This window comes from Phalangium opilio, unplaced genomic scaffold (genome assembly GCF_054372755.1).
Source record: "Phalangium opilio isolate 3A_F unplaced genomic scaffold, DU_Popi_V2 ptg000209l_1, whole genome shotgun sequence".
NCBI classification, from domain to species: Eukaryota; Metazoa; Arthropoda; class Arachnida; order Opiliones; family Phalangiidae; genus Phalangium; species Phalangium opilio.
In genome coordinates this window covers 5,729,017-5,742,264 of record NW_028324217.1, presented here as the reverse complement: position 1 = coordinate 5,742,264, position 13,248 = coordinate 5,729,017, and the positions used below count along the sequence as shown (strand labels likewise).

The window sequence follows — 13,248 nt, the reverse complement described above, 5'->3', positions numbered from 1 at the left end:
GGGATTAATTTGGGCTATTTTTAGTTAATGTTTGTAGTCTTTATTATTCTATGTCAGGAATACATACCGATAATTGGAATCATTGTGTATCCATTTTTTTCTCAAAGTATCTAGGTGGATTTTATGGGAGGGGCTAACTAGACTAATAATCATGTATAATCGAATTTTACCTCGCGAATTTATAATCTATCTCGCTTCCTATTGCATCTTGGAGCTCGTGTTACTACCAACCAATGAAATCTCTGCTAGGAAGACACCATCAGAATTATGATACGTGACGTATTTACTTAGTAACTTCTCAATCCCGGCCCGCATAACTAGCGTAGAAATTGACATGGTATATTTATGGGGGTACACAATGATTCCAATTAGCTGTATGTATTCCTGGAGTGTTTATAATGGCGTTGTCCGTGTAAAGCTTACTTAAAATGTACAGACGATATCCTGTCCGGATGTTATGGTTACGTTTCCGCGAAGGGTTTCAAACTGGAAAATTTGGTCTACATTTCTAAATGAACTCAATATGAATTTTTCCCCAGCAAAAAGCCTGATTTCCATAAGTTCATTTCATGAATTTTAGGACCTTCCAATTCCAAAGTGTTATGTAAATAAGCTCTTGTTAATGCTAATGAGAGAAGGTGTTTGCTAATTGGTTAATTACTCGGTATCTGATTGATGTAACCCCCAACTTCCCAAGTATTAAGTGTATTTCAAAATTGGAGAAATGGGACTATAACATATTCATAGCACTTGCCAGTAATCTCCTAGAACCAGATATATGACCCTCTAAAATGGTCTGTAAATAAGCTCATGAATTCCAGAATATCTCCACAAATTCAAGAATATTCGCACAAATTCCGGAATATTCTCATACATTCAAAACGTTTCTCATAAATTCAAGAATATTCGCACGAATTCCAGAATATTCTCATAAATTCAAGAGTATTCGCACGAATTTCAGAATATTCTCATAAATTGAAGAATATTCGCACGAATTCCAGAATATTCTCAATTCTCATAAATTCAAGAATATTCGCACGAATTTCAGAATATTTCCATAAATTCAAGAATATTCGAACAAATTTCAGAATATTCCAAAATAATTTACTAAATCGGGAAAATATACAATAATGAATTCTGACGTTGATTAATTTATATTTTTTTAAATATTTCACCTAAAATCCGTGTAGCTATATCCTTAGTATGCAAATCAGTATAACCTAGAACCGTGAAGGGAATTCAAAATATTTGTAAAATGAACCTTTTTGAGCCAAAAACGACTTTGAAAAGAGTGAAAAAACACGAAACTCTTGAAATTTCTTCCGTAATGGCATATTTCACCGTCCGTCCCTAATGTAAAAAGGGTTTTCGTTTTCGTATTTTTCGAACAAGGATCATTTCTAAAACTAAAAGCCAGTACGGGGTGAATTATCTCCTGTTAACTTCAGTCATTAACATTCCTCAAAACAAAAGGTAGTTGACTTGCGCAAATTAAGTTTTAAGCTTACTTTTCACCTCCAAATACTCCCCCTCTAAACAATTTAAAGGGAGTGTGAATTGTAAAATCGAGTTATTTTTATCGATTCTTCTATTAGTTATTGTGAAACATCCACGAAATACCTCCCTGTGATTTTAAAAATCAAATTATTTTCAGATTTCATAGATAATTTGAAATTAGCACCTTCGACCAATCGCGTAACGCCTTGCCTTCTCGTTAACAAAATTCCCTTGGCACGCTCCGTGTCGAATATCATAGACAATCAGAAATTAGCACCTCCGACCAATCACGTAACGCCCTGCCTTTTTGTTAACAAAATTCCCGTTACGAATGAAATTTAGCGCGAGGTTTCGTTAAAAATTGCACGCGATCTGTGACAATCATGGCACGAGATATAGAGCGTGTCACGGACATTTTGTTAACAAAAAGGCAGGGCGTTACGCGATTGGTTGGAGGTGGTTATTTAAAACTATCAATGAAATCTCGGAACTAATTTGAATTTTAAAATCATTCGGAGTCTGTTGTATTTCCTGGATGTTCACAAAAATATGAACCATAATTAGTAGAAGAATTAAGTAGACTGAGTATCCGTATATGGACGCAAAGATGTTCAATAGAGCTTCAAAGTTACCAGTTCCTTATTGTTTGAAGTCATTTCTAACGTCTTTGTTGTACACATACCCATCAATGATATGTCTTAAGAAAACAAGATGGCTAACACCAGCCTCTATTTTAACCAGACTTTTGGAAAGGGTCTAAGCCTCTGAAAGTCTAACCAGCCAAACTGGATATGACGTCATAGTTCGAAACCATTTAACTATATTCAAAACAATTAGTCAACAATTATTTTAAATTTTCAGTATTTTTAATTATTTGTTTTTACATTTGATTACCGAAAAACTTTAGGGCTAAAACTGCATTTCTCTACAACTAGCTAACTATTTACTAAATTTATTTATAATACTTAATTAACTAAATTCACTTAATTATTTTATACAATAGAAAGTATGATGCTTTGATGATATTAAAAACTACTCTAAACACATTGAAAACTTTAAACGGGGTTTTTTTAATTTATACATTTGAATATATTTTACATACATAATTAATCACTGGGACTTAATTTGTTTTATATATAACTTATGTTTTTTTATTTTAAAAAGACTAGATTAAGAATAAATATTTTTCTTAAAAATTCTTGCAAAACATTTTTCTTTTCTGAGTTTGCAAAATCAGTTTTATTTTGTTTGTTCGAACGCACGTTTAATTACTTTTGTTTTATGTAAATCGGTTTATAATGTCTTTCGAAATATTTTTAATTTATTTCGGCATAATCCTGGCTTTGAAGTTGAACACTTCATCAGTGAATTGTTCATTTTTTAGATTAGGTTGATCGATCTCGAGAACACTTGAAGTCGCATTTCATTTTCATCCTAAAAATAGAAGGAATAGTTTATTTATTAATTAAACTGAAGTTTAGAATTGTTTAAATGTTTATTTAAGTTGTTAAGCTAAAACTAAAATATGGTATATGCGTGAGATTATAGAGGGGTAGTCTGCGAATTTGAGAACTGCGAGTAGGAATGGACGTGAGGGAGAAGTCTGCGAATTTGAGAACTGCGCGTGAGAATGGTGACTCAGAAATGCACGTGAGAATGGTGAAGGAAAATCTCCGAGCTACCGAATTGTCTATTCTGTGTGTGTTTTATTGTGGTGTCATGTGAATTTGAAAACTGTGAACGTAAATGTTCAGGGAAGAGTTGGCGATGTTTGTTACTGACAAAGAAAGTGTTTAGGAAAAAGTAGGAGAAATTATAATATACATATGAAATGTCGACTTTATTGTATTATTAACCACAATTGTAAATAATGGGGGAAAGTCTTCAAAATTATTGTTGTCAATTTTAAATGGTCACGAAAAATTGGAAAATTTAAATTGATCAGGAAAGTCAGTAAATTTAATAACTGCAAATTTATATAATGAGGGAAAAGACAGCAAATCTAATAACTACAAATTTAAATGATCAGGGAAAAGTCAGCAAATCTAATTACTGCAAATTTAAATGATCAGGGAAAAGTCAGCAAATCTAATTACTGCAAATTTAAATAGTCAGGGAACATTTTGCAAATTTCAATAATCAGGGAAACATTAGCAAATTTAAATGATCAGGGAAAAGTCAGCAAATCTAATAACTGCAAATATAAATGATCAGTTCAGAGACTGCAAATTTAAATAGTCGGGGAAAGTCAGCAAACTTATATAAACAGGGAAAAGTCTGCGAATTTGGAAACTGTATAGTTAACTACCAAAATATTTTCTAAAAAAAAACCCCGCTCAAAACATCGACGGAAATTTAAAATTAAAATTGAAAGTTAAAATTCACATTTTAAGGGGAATACTTAGAAATGTCTGTGAATTTGGAATTTGTATAAAAAAGTAAGATTTGTAATGCATTCCGGCTGTAATATAGAACAGAAGTGAAGTTCGTAAAATACTTCAGTGAAGTCCTAAATTTTATATATTCAATCTGCGGTTGGAGTGTCAAATCGAGTATATTTCTGAATCTGATAGGATTAAAGGCATCGGTGATAGTTACTGCACACGCTCTTGTCGGCTGCCAAATTAATATTCATGGCCGTCTGAACAAAACATCTATAAACCCCCGCACGGATATCGCCAAGAATGTCGTCCGTGAATCTGATATCCTTGTGTTCTCGCTTTTTAACCGGCCTGCGTTGTCCCCCCAAAAAATCTCATTCTTACATAGTGATTTTATACGCTTTACTATCAAATGAAATTGATATCGGACGGTAATATTAGGCGTGTACTAATACACTTAGAATTCTGTTTTAGATGATTCACGTTTTGTTATGGTGGGTTTTGATATAGTTTGTATCATTTAATGATGGCAAAAAGAAGTTAAAATAATTTTATGACCATGAAGAGGAAAGAGGTGATAACAAGAAGTGATATCTAGTTTATTTGGGAGAAGCTATAAATTCACCACATTTATAATCTAGCTTTATTTCCAGTCCAAAAGACGTAGGTCCGGAGTTAATCCCCGCCTCTAAATTACAACCAGCCAGCATCTCATTGGTTCTTGAAAACTCACGTCAGCTCGACGCGAATGACGAAAATTACAGTCATATTTTCCGACTGAGGAGAGGCGAATAGCCCGGCTAACTCCTTTTACGTCCCCCCTTGTATTTTGAAAGAGGGACTGGGACTATGGCGCGGCGCGAATACTTAGGCATACCTTCTCCCTAGTAAACTAGGTATCACTTCTTGGTGATATGGAGTAAAATTCGCCATACCTATAACCAGAAGTATATATTACTACTCTTCGAGAGGAGTGTATGCACAAAGCGGGGTAATTGTAACACCATTCTTCCTAACCAACATCAGAATTAACATTTGGAGTGCACAAGGTTACTAAACCGAATCACATACGCCATGTAAATAGTTCCCTCATAATTACTCTATTAGAGCTGCTTAACTATTTCTATTCCCCAAGGCGCATGCGCTTGTTGATAAAATTATTTGAAATACGTCACAAAGACCATGCACTTGACGAAAAGATACGAAGACTCCACATATAGTGGGACTGGACACAATAGTCCTTGCTTTCCCCGAGGTGCATGTTAGTTTTCGAAATAAAATGAATAAATAGTCACGTGCCTATGACGTATTTCAAATAATTTTTACCCCCCCCCCAACCCGCTGACGCCTTCAATATAGCCCCTTTAAAACATAAAAACTGCTTTTGGAAATTTACACCTTTCTAAATCCTCGGTGATCTTAAGGTGGATTAACTTAACAAATTGTGTTGTTGTTAGTTTACAAGTTGTTTTCGATAAAAAAGAACCACTTGAACTAAACCCAATTATCTCTTGTCTTTCGCCACACAAAAAAAAGAAACGGCTATATGTTAAGATTCACGGCCAAAACTGGCATCGACGTAATATTGTGTAGGGAGAGCTAGTTGAATGAGATTGAAACATTACAGGTCGTTCTACCTACGCGATCTTTCGCTTGTTACTGAATTTGATTCTGAAAGGTTTCTTTTCTATATTACAATCATGAATTATTTATGGTGCCTTTAGTTTTCAAGGCTATCTATTGAAAACGATTGGAGAAGATTCGCCTTAAATTCAATTTGAAAACGAAAAATCAGGATTCACAATAGATATTCTTTGCACCGATTATATGATTATGTAAATTGTCTTAGTTATGTCACGGTCTAGAATAACTCTCGATTAAACTCGAACGTGCATGGTCTAAGGCGTTTCTCTGAAGTTAAAGGCCGAGGCAACGAAGAGGCTTGTAAATATACTTGAACAACCGAGCATGGAATTAACAATGCAACGTACCATGCTGATGGCAGAGTTATGGCTCTGACAAAAGTTAACGAAAAGGTTGTAAATCTAACTAAACAACCGAACATCTAATTAACAATGCAACGTACCATGCTGATGACAGAGTTATGGCTCTGACAAAAGTTTGAGCTGTTCTATAGGCTAACTCAAAAACCATGCAAGGTCGATTCTAGGCGAACTGAACAATAGGGCGTCAATTATTTTTATCTTCATTTTGCTTAGAGCTGATCTTGTACGCCTGTCAGTTTGGCTAGAATTGATCTTGCGCGGCTGTCAGTTTGCCTAGAATCGATCTTGCACGGGTTCCAGTTACCCGAGAACCAATCTTGCACTGCTGTCAGTTACCCTAGAACCGATCTTGCGCGGCTGTCAGTTTGCCTAGAATCGATCTTGCACGGGTTCCAGTTACCCGAGAACCAATCTTGCACTGCTGTCAGTTACCCTAGAACCGATCTTGCACGGCTATCAGTTACCCTAGAACCGATCTTGCACGGCTATCAGTTACCCTAGAACCGATCTTGCACGGCTATCAGTTACCCTAGAACCGATCTTGCACGGCTATCAGTTCCCTAGAACCGATCTTGCACGGTTTTCAGTTACCCTAGAACCGATCTTGCACGGTTTTTAGCTACCCCGAAACCGATCTTGCACGGTTTTCAGTTACCCTAGAACCGATCTTGCACGGTTTTCAGTTACCCTAGAACCGATCTTGCACGGTTTTCAGTTACCCCAGAACCGATCTTGCACGGCCTTCTTCAGTTACCCCAGAACCGATCTTGCACGGTTTTCAGTTACCCCAGAACCGATCTTGCACGGCCTTCTTCAGTTACCCTAGAACCGATCTTGCACGGCTATCAGTTACCCTAGAACCGATCTTGCACGGCTATCAGTTACCCTAGAACCGATCTTGCACGGCTATCAGTTACCCCTGAACCGATCTTGCACGGCTATCAGTTACCCCTGAACCGATCTTGCACGGCTATCAGTTACCCCTGAACCGATCTTGCACGGCTATCAGTTACCTAGAGCTGATCCTGCACGGCCTTTTTCAGTTACCCCGGAACCGATCTTGCAGGCTGTCAGTTAATATATAACACCTAGCATTGTGTCCCACGGTTATAGCGTCCCTAACGTGATATGGCAACCAAACCTTTCACAAACTTCCACATCTACCACTTTACTCGCATTATATTTTATTAACCATTAAGAAAAACTGTACTAAACTAACCCATACTTGCATCTTAACATTATGTTGGATTTACTTACACAAATAGCTGAAACAATCTCGGTGGAAATCCACATGGCTTTGTCTGTCCGCAATGGTCCATGTCACCATTTATGTACATCATTCCATTACAGTTAACAACTACAAGTACATTCGGTAATAACGGGATATCTGACTGCCAACCACTTGCACAATTTTTTTTGGTCCCAATTTTGACAATGCCACCTTAAAACGGTTTTTCCCGTGGACCGTTTCGGTTTACAACTCATACCAGCGGGAACCGAGCACGATCCACCGCCGGTATAACAAGAACCTTCGCGTATCCATCGTGGCCAAAAACGTATACCCAAATCCTTCCACCGGTACACAACCGGACAATACGTGAAGGACCACAACATTTGTTTGAATTTTTTCCGTAGCTTTTTACCCGAATTGGACTTAAGTCGTCCACCGTCCAAGATTGGTAAATTTCTTGTACGCAAACGTCTAATATCATTAGGCATTTTACCAACTGGTACAATTTGTCCGCGTTTCGTGCGTTTAAACGATAGTTCCAATGTACCATTCGGGTTTAACAGACTATCCAAGGGTCTTTGTACACTCATAAAATCAGGATCAAAATGGCCGCCCATTTTCTCGCGTAAAAACTTAAAGTTTAAATCTTCGGATTTGGGGTCATATATTTTGTCTGGCGGTTCAATTAGGTCGATGACTGGAAGATCCCGAGACGCTGTAGGTCTGTTTAGTGGGTGGTGACCGTAATGATGATTTTGGCGTTGGTGATGGTGATTTATGCGGAATTTGTTGACGGGTGCAGTGTGTAATGCCGCAGACTGGGTGTACGCGAAATTGGCAATTATTAAGACGATGGTTGTAGCCGTTGTTGCCAAGAAACGGGTCAAGTGCTGCTGCCGGTGTAAGGCCATTTGATTTTTTTTTTGGTTTAAAAATGAATCTATATGGCGTTTGGTGTACTTTATTGTAGGTTCTGATACGTCACCTGTGAATTAAAATTTGAGGTGTTTAGAATTAAATGTAGTTAATAAAGTTCTACCAAGTTTAGCATAATTTAGATTGTTCATATGGGCCTATGTTTCGCGTTATTAGGGGCTATAGTACCTTATAAATCGATCATTAAATTTGCATCTGACTGACAGACGATACAACTTTTGACTCAAGTAGATGGGTCAAAAAGGATCCTTGGGCGACATTCTTACAGTTATGACGTCACCTTGCTAATTTCTATAGTTAACTCAGGCTGTATACGGTTGCCAGCTATCTTATGGTACTCGGCAAAAACATTTTACTATCTATTTAATCACTTATTTTGAACTGGTAAATTTTGCCCATAAATGAAGTTTTATCTAACTATAACAATGTATAAATATTTCTTTTAGAGCTTTTAGATTAGTAAATGCATCTTATTTTTAATTATGGAAAATAACATTAGCCTTCCGACAAAATTTTGGTTTTTTGGTTACTAATCTACTTCAGTATTTCGAAATTTTTCTCCGTACTAATCCGAATGGAAGTGAAATGATGTCAGGTGTTTTAACAGCGAACTAATTACATTTTTTCTTTATTTTTTTCGTTTATGTTCGGTTATTTTTAATTGCGTCAGGGGCGGTGTATTTAGATTTTGAGGTTTTCCCGCATTTTTTTCTTTTTTGTTTTTTTCAAAAACATCCATAATGCACTGCGCTATAGGCACGAATGCTTAATAGTCTCTAATTAAAGTCTAAGATTAAATTTAGAGTCTCTAATTAAACGTATGGTTCCAAATATTTAAATTTTGTTAGTATTAAATGTATATACACGGTTTTCCTGATAAGTCTGGTATAAATTAAGGGGGATGTTTTTTGGGAAATAAATTTTGAGTCGAAAGTGTTCTATGACAGTTTGCAGTCCGGACTATGTTTTCAAATTAAGATTGTAAGATTTTATTTAATTTAGAAACTGAAAGACAATGATTGCTAATTTAATTAATTAAGTGGTCATCCCTAAAACGTTCAAATCATAACTGGAAAACGGTGACCCTTAGAACATTTTTGAGTCAAAATTTCACAAAGAACATCCCCCTTAATTTATTGTAGACTTATCAGAAACACCTTGTATGGTCTTATTTTAAACATGATAAACGTGCTTGTCTAATAATGAAATAATTTTTATTCTTATATTGTTTGAAAAAAGTTTAAAAGCGTTTTTGCTATGGAACTTTCATTGCAAAATAAAATCCTAGTTTAAATCTTTTAAAAGTCAAGAAAACTTTTAAAAACACTTCATACAATATACGACAAACATTTAATTAACCAACAAATTTCAAGCAAAATCGCTTTAGAACTTACTAACAATAAATAAATGAAAAATTTATAGTTAAATCGCTAAACTTGCTTTCATACTAACTGACAATAAATAAATTAAAAGTTAAAAATTATTTACCTTTTTTTTCGAATTTCTTTCGTTAACGTAAATCCAAAATAACAATTAATAAAAATAATAACAAATTCACTTTAACCGTCTTCCCTACTTCGTAAACGCCTTAAACTCATTTTTTCCTTAGTCAGTAATTAAAACAAATTAACTTTAATTAAAAAATAAATAAATACTTAAAAACTCGGAAACGAACTTTTTCAAAAGAAAAAAACTAAAATTAAATCTCTTTAAAACTTCTGTGTCCCGGTGGTAGTAAGTGTTGTGTCTTTAGTGCGAAGAAAAGTTAGATCTCGTGTCTGGTCCGGGATCAGTTGAGAAGTGAAGATGAGGAGTATGTGAGACTGGGATCTCCTTTTCCCGGTGGTGCGTTAGATCAGAAATTGGCTCTTCCCTTCTCTTGGCTTCCTTAGCCGCCCATATTCTATTGTACACTTCCCCCCTTTTTCTTTGATATCTCCTTGATCCCTCCCCCTACGGGATCAACGCCGCCACGCTGTATACCTTCCTACTTCAGATCATGCACGGCAGCACGGCTTGGTGGGAGAACCCAACAACTTCTCCGAAGAACTATATATAAGAACTTGCGTGAACCATAATTTCCCAGGAGGGGGGATGGTAGTTGATAAGAAAGTTCGGATAAGTTTGAATTGGATACGGAGAGGCTGATGAAGTGTATAATATTTTTATACACATATATATGTATGCATATATTATTGTGTATAATATATATTTATTAGCATGTATAATATATATTTATTGACATGTATAATATATATTTATTAGCATGTATAATATATATTTTTGACATTTATAATATATATTTTTGACATGTATAATATATAATTATTGACATGTATAATATATAATTATTGACATGTATAATATATATTTATTGACATGTATAATATATATTTATTGACATGTATAATATATATTTATTGACATGTATAATATATATTTATTGACATGTATAATATATATTTATTGACATGTATAATATATATTTATTGACATGTATAATATATATTTATTGACATGTATAATATATATTTATTGACATGTATAATATATATTTATTGACATGTATAATATATATTTATTGACATGTATAATATATATTTATTGACATGTATAATATATATTTATTGACATGTATAATATATATTTATTGACATGTATAATATATATTTATTGACATGTATAATATATATTCATTGACATGTATAATATATATTTATTGACACGTATATATTATATATTTATTGACACGTATATATTATATATTTATTAACACGTATATATTATATATTTATTAACACGTATATATTATATATTTATTAACACGTATATATTATATATTTATTAACACGTATATATTATATATTTATTAACACGTATATATTATATATTTATTAACACGTATGATATATATTTATTAACACGCATGATATATATTTATTAACACGCATGATATATATTTATTAACACGCATGATATATATTTATTAACACGCATGATATATTTTTTATTAACATGTATAATAATATAAAGAACAAGGGGTCTTAAACATTTAGTTTCGGAGGTACTAGCCCCTAAAACAAAGTAATTGGCACACATGTGGAGAAATACATATCAGCTTGCTCATCTTGTTGAGACAATTTCAATGGCCTCCGATCTAAGAACGTTAATGATCCTTTATCTAGAAGTGTACGTTTGAAAGTAGAAGTGTGCCTAAGCTGGTTTAGTTAGAGTAGCTCAAAGTGTAATAGCGCAAGAGTTTGAAGTTAATCTTTCTTTTATTCGTATACAAGTTAACATCGTTATTTAAAGGTATTGTTCAAAATGTGCACACGAATAATTAAGCAATAGATCCTCACTAATCTGAGGCCATCTTGGAAAATGGTGTCCCAGCTCAGCATGGTTGGGGCGAGTGGTGCAAGCTCGATTCCTGAAGTCTGTCCAGTTCCGTCCTGTTGTGGTTCTTTGCTATCCCAGGTGTGGCAATCCCTATTGGGTGACTGATACCTTGGACGTCCCTGACAATTGACCCTTCACCTCATGCCTCATTTAGATCGAGTTAACAGTACTCTAGTGGCTTCTGCAACTATACTTCCGCCGTGACCTTGACATAACAATACCACGAACAGGGGAGGGGGAGGTTACCTCTTAAGTTCCGTATAGCTGCGTCATGGATTCAACTAATTACACTAAATGGGTGCGACCTGCAAAAGTAAGACCGTTTAGCTATCAAAAATTTAAATACCATAAGAATGAAAATTAAGAAAACAACACCCATCGCTCCAAATTTCTTTTTTTCAATTTTTTTTCCCATGAAAGGTGGGGTGGTACGCAAGGCGGCAGCGGGGTTGGTAGGGTGTAATATTTCTAGGGTTGGATTGCCGGTGAAAAATGAGGTTTACCCTGGTTTGCCGTTGTCATACCGTGCGTTTGGGCCGCCGTCTGGGGAAAGGCTAAGGGGGAGAAGGCCGTCGTCGCCAACTAAACCACACTACCGCCTTTTCCTTTCTTATTAGCCGTCTTTTCACTTTTTTCCGCTCTGCTTGATCGAGACAGGGAACGATCAACTAAAGGAACCCCCTTGTAAAGTATAGACCACAGAGGGAAAGACACAGGGGTAAAACTTTGCCTCCATCTCGCAATCTTTTTGTATCGTGAGAGTGCGCAGAGACTGCAATGTATCAAGTTACCCCCTTGTACGTCCCGATACTTTGGGTTGCCTACCCTAATTTTTACGTCGAAACGGTCTATTAAAGAGACTCAAAGAGGGCGCCACGTGAGGTCAAGATCCAAAGACTCCTTATGGAGTGGCAGAGAATTGCAGCGGTAATCATCAAGTGCTAGTTTTCGAAATAAAACGAACTAGTAAGTTTCTTTCAATAACGCCTGTCCTTGGTCACATCACGTGCCTCTGACGTATTTCAAATAATTATTACCCACCCGACGCTCCTCTATTTGGAGTCCCTTTAAAGAAAGGCGCAGCTCCATTGGCGCCCCTTTAAAATCGCTTTACTTGCTGCACAGAGTATTCAACTTAATTGGCAAAGGCTAGTTTTAACTCTTCCCTCATGTACGAGTTATAATTAGTAAATTTGCCTGATGCTAGGGGCGCTCGAGATACGATTCATTGCTTTAACATAAATCCGAGGTATGGAAGGAAGGAAGCCTTATAAAATCTCGTACATACTTTCATCAGGAAATTATAGAGCTCGCACTGGGAATATCCTATTGTTAGGCTATGATCTGTAGGGGATATCCTTTATTTACGTCAACAAACACCGCGCAGTTTATGGCTTACGCAGTGGAGAAGTTTAGATAAGGATTCCTAGTGTCACCTTTATAATTTAATGCGTCCACGAATCACAGCAAAGCTGCAAAATAGACTTTTTTCAAAAGCCTGAGGTGTAATATAGAGTCTAGTGTTTAAACACCTTGATTTCTAAATATGACTTCAAACAGTAAGGACTTTGGTGGACTGGTAACTTTGAAGGTCAATCTAACGTCGTTGGGTAAACATACCGGATAATCCGTCTCAACTCTATATCAAGCAGACGATAATGCGCCTTTCCCCTTTTTAAAAGGGTCTATTCAAAGTTTGAAATCTTCAATGTTGTTTCCCAATTATTTACCATGGTTACCGCTACCCTCTCACAAGAGATATAGAAGGTTCTCGTGTCTAACGGCATGCGCTGAAGGA

The 13,248-nt window shown here is 35.6% G+C and overlaps 1 protein-coding gene and 1 long non-coding RNA gene across 2 annotated transcripts; both read right to left on the bottom strand.

Moving 5' to 3' along the window:
• Positions 1-2,341: 2,341 nt before the first annotated feature.
• LOC149618652 (noggin-2-like) lies at positions 2,342-10,045 on the bottom strand. Its single transcript, XM_089854024.1, has 3 exons — positions 9,540-10,045; positions 7,142-8,100; positions 2,342-2,931 (listed from the first exon to the last, which is right to left on the bottom strand). The coding sequence occupies exon 2, from the start codon at positions 8,024-8,026 to the stop codon at positions 7,235-7,237; it is 792 nt and encodes a 263-aa protein (XP_089710150.1). The 5' UTR covers positions 8,027-8,100; positions 9,540-10,045; the 3' UTR covers positions 2,342-2,931; positions 7,142-7,234.
• Positions 10,046-11,310: 1,265 nt separating this feature from the next.
• LOC149618651 (uncharacterized) lies at positions 11,311-12,188 on the bottom strand. The gene is made up of 2 exons (XR_016375176.1): positions 11,954-12,188; positions 11,311-11,755 (listed from the first exon to the last, which is right to left on the bottom strand). It is a non-coding gene; the product is annotated as an uncharacterized LOC149618651 (long non-coding RNA).
• Positions 12,189-13,248: the final 1,060 nt, after the last annotated feature.

Bases quoted from the DNA above. Each gene is read 5' to 3' on its own strand.
- LOC149618652 (XM_089854024.1), bottom strand. From the start codon at position 8,026: ATGGCCTTACACCGGCAGCAGCACTTGACCCGTTTCTTGGCAACAACG.